Source organism: Oncorhynchus kisutch, linkage group LG16 (assembly GCF_002021735.2).
Source record: "Oncorhynchus kisutch isolate 150728-3 linkage group LG16, Okis_V2, whole genome shotgun sequence".
Lineage (NCBI taxonomy): Eukaryota > Metazoa > Chordata > Actinopteri > Salmoniformes > Salmonidae > Oncorhynchus > Oncorhynchus kisutch.
This window is the reverse complement of record NC_034189.2, coordinates 33,556,657-33,565,709: the sequence shown is the minus strand read 5'-3', so window position 1 is coordinate 33,565,709 and position 9,053 is coordinate 33,556,657. Positions and strand designations below refer to the sequence as shown.

Sequence of the window (9,053 nt, the reverse complement as noted above, 5' to 3'; positions counted from 1 at the left end):
GTGTGTGAGAGACCCTGCTTGGCGAGGGGCTTTGGAGCAGGCTGACTGGACAGAGCCGTTGGGACCGAGGCTGTGTGAAAGGAAGGGTGGAGTTTCCACATCGCATTGAGTACACACACTGCTGTCTGCATCACTGTGCAGTACCGCCAGTCCACTGGAGAGGAGTGTCATAGAAGGGGAGGGGGGTTGTACAACAGCATACAGGCCGGCACAGGCTACATTACTATTGAGAGGGAGGGATGAGAATGCTGAATCAGTGAAACTGCATTATAGCCAGGGAGAGGGTGGGAGAGGGTGAACTGCAGGAGAGAGGGAAGGGAAAGATAGCCGCAAGGGTAAGAATTGTGATATCCTTTTAAAAAAGAGTAGTTAAATGTATCTTTGTGAAGGACAAATATAAACACAGGTTTACCTTGCATCTAAGGTTTCAATATCTGTAAATCTCAATCAAGGTCCAGACATTCAGTTAATTTCAAACCATTCAGTGAAAGTGTGTTTGGTGATTTTGTTATAGGTGAAAGTTCATAGGTTAAACGTTCACGGTGAGCTTGAGGTGGCCGTACACCTTGCTGCAGACCAGGAAAGGAAGCCAAGGTAAGAATTTGACAACATGATTTCTTATGGATTTCTGCAGCAATGGTGTTTGCTGGTATTGTTTACCTGCTCTGTCAGCAACCGGAAGTCTTTCATACCTCCAATTAGAGAATGGATGAGAGCTGGGAATGACAGAACTAGAAGTCACTATGGGGTGTGGGTACAATATGCGTCAAGGCAACCAAGTTTTTTTTTTTTACCCGTCATACTGTTAACGCTAAGCTAGTGAGCTACTATATCAAGAAACAGAATGCTTGTACAGGTGACATTTCTACGTGTGTGATACTGTTAAAATTACATTTTACTGTTATACTGTAACTCGGATTGCCATCCCATAGATGGAAGGAAGGGAGGTGATGTTGCCGACTGTGTCCCGCGTTGCACTATGTGGTGGTACCCATGGCAATGAGCTGTCAGGAGTGTACCTGGTGAGAGAGCGGCTGAAGAGGAAGAGGAAGGTGGAAGAAGACCACATCTCCGTGGTGACCGTGATGTCCAACCCGCGTGCTGTCCAGCAGTGTCGGAGATACACAGAGACAGACCTAAACCGCTGCTTCACCCATGCCACCCTTAGGTCTGATGATGATGATTATGATGATAAAGTATAAGGGAGAAGGTATGGTGGTGATGATAGTGATTATGAGTAATGTAGAAAAGAGACATGACGATGATGACATTTATGTCAAAAGGTATGTTGTTGATCATGATGATGGTCTTATGTTGGTAATGGTGAAAGTGAGGAAGGAGATGATGAGAATGAGCGGGATAAAGAGCATGATGATGAGGTTGGAGACAAAAGTTGTATTATTATTGATGTTAATGACCATCCATTCATCCTTCTCTCTCTCCCTCTTAGTGGGCCTGTGACAGACAAAACCCCCTATGAGATAGTCCGGTCCCAGGAGCTGAACACCCTGCTAGGTCCTAAAGGTAGTCCAGAGGCCATGGACCTGGTGTGTGACCTCCACAACACTACCGCTAACATGGGCCTGTGCCTCATCGCCTACTCAGACTGTGACTGGATCTCTCTTCACATCTACAGATACCTGCAGGCAAGAGAAAACAATCCTCACAGAGACTCATTATTTTGGATGCATTTTCTCATTAGATTGAAAATTGGGATAGTTCTATTCTTAAAGATCAATATGGATGAATGAAAGTTAACGAGGTATACAATGATTTTTTTTTCAATTAATTTAGGAACTCAGTAGGGTAGAAAATGAGGTTGGCCTTAACTAGTCTGCTTCTAACAATTCGGAATGATCTTTGAATAGTAGCCTAAATTATGCTAAGAACTTTGAACCAGATCTATTTTGAGGATACACACAATCATGGTGAAAAAAAAGATTCTATGATCTTACCCACGTTATCTTGAGATGATTTCTGTCAGGTTTCCACTGGGGTATTGACAATTGATTTTGTTTTCCAGAGACAAATGTCTGACATACCTGTGAGGTTCATTCACTTTGACCTTCCCCTCAATGAAGCATATTCCCTCGATTCTGTAGGCAAACATGGCTTTGGTGAGTTAGTAGGGAGGTGGGCTTCTTTACTACCAGTACATTTTTCAGTTTTTTTGCCATGGTAGTCTGATGATGCACATCTCTCTGCATTTAGATTTTGTTCATACTTTTAAAATGGAACCTTATTTTCCATTTAACGGTGCTTAGTTGATTGAGTTTGTTTTGACAACTTAAAAAACACAGATACAGCCAGTACATACTGTACATAAACAAATATATATCAAGGATAGCACAATAAAGTCAGTCACGTATTTCCATCACAATGGAAATACGTGACTGACTTTATTGTCCTAACCTTGATATATACTTGTTTGTGTCTCTCCAGAGAAAGATTAAGGCAGGAATTGTAAAACTAATGTTGCAATACATGCTATAATTGCGTACGATGTATTGGAATCATACTAGGTCATATGTGTATTTGAAATGCAATTCATGTAAATGTGTATTTTTTCCTCTGCAGCGATTGAGATTGGTCCTCAGGCCCATGGAGTAGTCAGGTCCAATATTTTATCCACAATGCAAGAAGGGGTCCAGCACATGCTAGAATGGGTCCACCTCTTTAACTCAGGTACATGGCCTACAGAATCCTTTCCAACATTCAATTCAGCGCTGCTTTCAGATTGAAATAGTTCACTGTCCCACATGCTTGAATTGTAACCCCTCATTCAGATTCATCCCACAGAGCTTTCTCTTCCCCTCTTTCTCTCCCCCTCTCACTGTCTCTCTCTTTCACAGGTACCCAATTTGAAGGAGGAAAAGTGGATGTGTACACCATGGTGAAAAATGTGGACTACCCAAGAGACTTTGAGACCCACGGTATTACAGCCGCCATTCATCCTCAACTCCAGGTATACATTGCCCTTGAAACTTTAACAACTGGACACTCACTCAGTATGGGATGCACAATAGTTCCTTGCTAAGTAACAACAAAGCAATCTCTGGGTCAGGATTTGGTATACCCACACTCCTCTGTCTCTCTCTCCCCCCTCTCTCTCAGGATCGGGACTTCTGCCTCCTCCGACCCAATGACCCTGTGTTCCAGACTTTCTCTGGAGAGACACTAAAGTACAAAGGGACTGAGCCACTCTATCCATTCTTCATTAACGAATGTGCGTACTATGAGAAGGGCATAGCTCTCTCCCTTGCAAGACAGAGGAGTGTGGGGATACCATCCATCCGATCAGAGAGAGAAGGAGAACAGGGAAAGAGGGAAAGTTCAGCAGATGAAATGGAGGAGGAAGAAAAAATTCAAGGGGAAATGGAGGGGGAAGGCTATCAGAAGCTAATAGAATATGGAGAGGAGAGTGATTCACTAAATGGACAACACAACTGAGAGCTAATTTCAAGTTCTTGATATGAATTGTGGATAAAAATAAAAAAAGTTATGTAAAATGAGACACGTTGATCAAATGTTATGAACTTCAAATAATAATAAAAAATCCTTCATTGAAATGACAGCATTTGCTGATAAATGCTTAAACACACACACACACCTCACCTTGTGAGGAAAACAGCACTGAACCTTTTCTAAAATGTTTTATGAGTTGGAGAACACATTGGGAGGGATCTTATACTATTCCTCCATACAGACTCCTTCCAGATCTTTGATATCCTTCCTCTGCGCTTATGGACTGCCGTTTTCAATTCAAGCCACAGGTTTTCAACGGATTTCAAGTCTAGAGGCCAATTAACCCCACTGACATGAAAATATAATTCTTTGGCCAGACACCAGTGGTGGGTTTGTTATCGTAATGAGAATTCATAAGCAGAAAAGAACCCTATACCTACTGAAAAATATGGTGGTGAATCTTTGATGCTATGGGGCTATATTGCTTCCACTGTTCCTGGGGCCCTTGTTTAGGTCAACAGCATCATGAACTTGGCACCAATAGACATGGCAGCTCTGAGTGGATGGAGTGGACTTCTAGTCCTGCTCAGGAGGTGTGCACACCATCCACTGCTTCCGAGTACATTACTTGCTAATGTTCAGTCCCTGGACAATATAGTAGACGAGCTCAGGGGTGAGGACCTCCTTCCTGAGAGACATCAGGGACTGAAACTTACTCTGTTCCACTGATTCATGGCGCTCTCCGGATATACTGCCCCTGTCCATACAGCCAGCTGGGTTCTCAGTACATCACGCAGGCAGGAATAAAGAACTCCAGGAAGAAGAAAGACGGAGGTGTATGTTTTATGATGAACTACTCATGGTGTGGCGTACTGGAACTCAAGTCCTTCTGTTCACCTGACCTAGAATACCTCACAATCAAATGCCCACTGCATTAACTCCCGGGAGAATTATCTTCGGGTTACAGTCACAGCCGTGTGTATTCCCCCTCAAGCCGATACCACAACGGCCGTCCAGGAACTACACTGGATGTTGTGCAAACCAGAAACCATATATTCTGAGGCCGCATTTAACAAGAAAAATGCTACTGAAGTTCTATCAACACTTCGCCTGTAGTACTCACACTTCAAAAACTCCGGGATGGCTACAAGGTCCTCCCCCGGTCCCCGTTTGGCAAATCAGATCACAACTCCATTCTGCTCATCCCTTTCTACAGGCAGAAATTCGAACAGGAAGTAACTGTGCAAAGGTCTATTCAACGCTGGTCTAACCAATCGGAATCCGTTCAATATTATTTTGATCACGTGGACTGGAATATGTTCCAGGTTGCCTCTAAGAATAACATTGACATATACACTGACACAGTGACTAAGTTCATTAGGAAGTGAATAGGGGATGTTGTTCCCAACATGACTATTTAAACCCACCCAAAACAAAAACCGTGGATAGATGGCAGCATTTGTACAAAACTGAAAGGGCAAACCACCACATTTAACCACGGCAAATTGACTGGGAATATGGTTGAATACAAATAGTGCAGTTATGCCCTCTGTAAGGCAATCAAACAGTACATAGTAAAAGTGGATTCGCAATTCAATGGCTCAGACACGAGACATATGTGGCAGGGACTCCAGACAATCGTGGATTACAAAGGGAAAACCAGCCACGTCGTGGACACCGACGTCTTGCTCCCGGACAAGCTAAACACCTTCTTGAGAATAACAGAACTGTTTCGGTTTCGGTTATTCACTTTGTTATTTTGTTTAGTGTTCAGTTTAAATAAAAAGTCATGAACACTTAGCACGCTGTGATTTTGTCTGATTCCTCTTCATCTGACGACGACACCCATACACCAAGATTGCACTCTTTGGCCTGAATGTCAAGTGTCACGTATGGAGGAAACTTGGCACCATTCCTACGGTGAAGAATGGTGGTGGCAGAATCATGCTGTGGGGATGTTTTTAGCTGCAGTGACTGGAAGACTAGTCAGGATCGAATGAAAGATGAACGGAGCAAAGTACAGAGAGATCCTTGATGAAAACCTGCTCATGACCTGTCTGGGTTGAAGCTTCACCTTCAAACAGGACAATGACCCTAAGCACACAGCACAGACAATGCATGACAAGTCTCGGAATGTCCTTGAGTGGCCCAGCCAGAGCCCGGACTTGAACCCGATCGAACATCTGTGGCGAGACCTGAAAATAGCTGTGCAGCGATGCTCCCCATCCAACCTGACAGAGCTTGAGAGGTTCTGCAGAGAAGAATGGGAGAAACTCCTCAAATACAGGTGTGCCAAACTTGTGGAAGATTCAAGGCTGTAATCGCTGCCACAGGTGCTTCTATAAAGTACTGAGTAAAGGGTCTGAATACATATGTAAATGCAATATTTCAGTTTTTTATTTTAATTTTAATAGATTAGCAAAAATGTGTAAAAAACGTTTTGCTTTGTCATTATGGGGTATTGTGTGTAGATTGATGAGGGGAAAAAATGAATAACAAAATCTATATTTTGTATATAGTTTTGGCAAGTTGGTTAGGACATCTACTTTGTGCATGACACAAGTAATTTTTCCAACAATTGTTCCCAGACAGATTATTTCACTTCTAATTCACTGTATCACAATTCCAGTGGGTCAGAAGTTTACATACACTAAGTAGGCCATGCCTTTAAACAACTTGGAAAATTCCAGAAACGTACTTTGGTGAGAAAAGTGCAAATCAATCCTAGAACTACAGCAAAGGACCTTGTGAAGATGCTGGAGGAAACAGGTACAAAAGTATCTATATCCACAGTAAAACCAGTCTTATATCGACATAACCTGGAAGGCAGCTCAGCAAGGATGAAGCCACTGCTCCAAAACCGCCATAAGAAAGCCAGACTACAGTTTGGAGAACGTCGCTGGAGGCTCCGGACTGGAGAACGTCGATGGAGGCTCCGGACTGGAGACCGTCGCTGGAGGCTTCTTGCCATGGATCATCACTGGAGGCTTCGTGCCATGTATCATCACTGATGGCTTCTTGCCATGGACCATCACTGGAGGCTTTGTGCTTAGCCCAGCAGATGCAGGGAGCTGGGATGTAGCGCACCCGGCAAAGAAAACGTAATGGAGACACCGTGCGCCCCACCGCATAACACGGTGCCTGACCAGCATGGTAAGCATGGGGAGTTGGCTCTGGCACTCTTCCTGGGTGGACCGAACACCTCTCTACCTCCTCCCAGGTTGTCTCATACCCCTAGCCACGCTGCTCCTCCTTACCACGCTGCTTGGTCCTTTGGTGGTGGCAAGTTCTGTCACGGCTGTTGAAGGAGGAGGACCAAGGAGCTGCGTGGTCAGCGTACATTTTATTTTATTATAAAAATGGCGCCGACAAAAAACAATAAACCATACAAAAACAAACCGTGAAGCTCAAAGGCTATGTGCTCTTAACAAAGTCATCTTCCCACAAAAAAACACGTGGGAAAACGCTACCTAAGTATGGTTCCCAATCAGAGACAACGATAGACAGCTGTCCCTGATGAGAACCATACCTGGCCAAAATGAAGAAATACAAAAACATAGAAAAAAGAACATAGAATGCCCACCCAAATCACACCCTGACCAAACCAACATAGAGACATAAAAAGCTCTAAGGTCAGGACGTGACACTTGGTTTCATCAGACCAGAGAATCTTGTTTCTCATGGTCTGAGATTCTTTAGGTGCCTTATGGCACATTCTTAAAATTAACTGGTGATCCTAACTGACCTAAAACAGGGAATTTTTACTCTGATTAAATGTCAGGAATTGAATGAGTTTAAAGGTATTTGGGTAAGGTGTATGTAAACCTCCGACTTCAACTGTATATATACATATATAATATGCTTCTACACCTGCATTGCTTGCTGTTTGGGGTTTTAGGCTGGGTTTCTGTACAGCACTTTGAGATATCAGCTGATGTACGAAGGGCTATATAAATCAATTTGATTTGATTTGATATACACACACACACACACTCCGGACTCCGACATTGCTCATCCTAATATTTATATATTTCTTAATTCCATTCTTTTACTTTTAGATTTGCGTGTATTGTTGTGAATTGTTAGATATTACTGCACTGTTGGAGCTAGGAACACAAACATTTCGCAATAACATCTGCTAAATGTGTATTCGACCAATACATTTGATGCCCCTGTTTTCAGTACCTTTCAATCCCTCACTTTGCGTTTTTTACATTTTTTTATTTTGACCTCTACCTTTTTGAGAAAAAAGTATTACTTGTTAAACAAAATCTCCTTCTCTGAGCAATTGTATTAGTATAAAATAATATCATTTCTTTCTTTTTTTAAAACAATATTTCTCAGTATTTGTATTATTTATTTGAATACAGTCAGTTTTTCTCATATTTATGAAGGATGACAATAATTTCTAACCCCACTGTACATTTGAGGCAGTGAGGATAGTAGGCTACCATTTGTTTGATTTACATTTGCCAGGCAGGATATATGGATAGTACAATCTGTTTAAAATATATATTTTTAAATCTACAGCATTTTAAAAAGGTTTATGACTCGACTGCTGCCATATGAAGACATGCAGACCCTATGACACAATTTAAATGAACATGTTTCCAAGTGCTCTATTCTTCTTGATGGTCAAGGTTTGGTCAAGGTATTTATCAGCCATTAATATTAAATTGGAAGAGTACAATTAACTAACTGTACACTTCCAACGCTTATCAGTGAACTACATTCAGAGGATAGATCCAGGCCAACATATGCAGCATGAATAGCAAAGCACTTAAAGATCATGATCCAAAAATAACTTATATGCAAAGAAAATGATCCTTTTTTTCATATGACCACATGAAATACATATACACTACAGTATAAATGAGAATTAACACTATTCACAGTTGAATCATATTAATCGTGAATAAATTAAGTAACCCAAAATTCTTTGAATAGTAAAAACACTTTAAAAAATCACAGCAGGTGAGCAATAGTCTAAAATGGAATGTAGTGCCATATGTACAAAACAACAACTTCACAAAGTCACAGTGGCCACTATTTCTTGAAACATACCATTGTGTGAGGGTAATAGTGGGACCCTACATTCCTAAAGAATTTCTGCAGAATCCTACAAATCAATCAAAATAATATCCCTGATAAAAGTAAACAAAACTAATGAACTCAACAAAGTATATACAAAATATCAAACCAATGCTACTAACACTTCAAACAATGATACTCTCTCAAAATGAAATATTTGTAGCTTATAATTTTCAAGTTGTCTGTGCACAAATGTGTTAACATCCCTGTTAGTGAGCATTTCTTACTTGCCAAGATAATCCATCCACCTTGTGTCACACAACACAATGCCACAGATATTCTGCCACTGTCTTCTTATTGTCTTGGTCTTGTGCCTGTATATCAAGGTGGCAAGGCATATGAACTAACAGGTTATAGAGCAAACAACGCAATTATCACAACCCATAGGTTGTAATATGTTTTTTTTCTGGCTTGGCTTCCCCAGTGATTTTACCCACGCTCAGGGTATGAATCCGTTCTGAAGGCACTGTAGCTTACTCTAATATACTGTATCTACT

General features: G+C 41.6%; 1 protein-coding gene across 1 annotated transcript; it reads left to right on the top strand.

The window, feature by feature from the left end:
* The first annotated feature begins 40 nt into the window (after positions 1-40).
* On the top strand, positions 41-3,569 carry LOC109906771 (N-acyl-aromatic-L-amino acid amidohydrolase (carboxylate-forming) B-like). Its single transcript, XM_020504628.2, has 8 exons — positions 41-335; positions 515-594; positions 933-1,168; positions 1,451-1,646; positions 2,024-2,117; positions 2,578-2,685; positions 2,853-2,965; positions 3,115-3,569. The coding sequence occupies exons 3-8, from the start codon at positions 933-935 to the stop codon at positions 3,448-3,450; spliced, it is 1,083 nt and encodes a 360-aa protein (XP_020360217.1). The 5' UTR covers positions 41-335; positions 515-594; the 3' UTR covers positions 3,451-3,569.
* Positions 3,570-9,053: the final 5,484 nt, after the last annotated feature.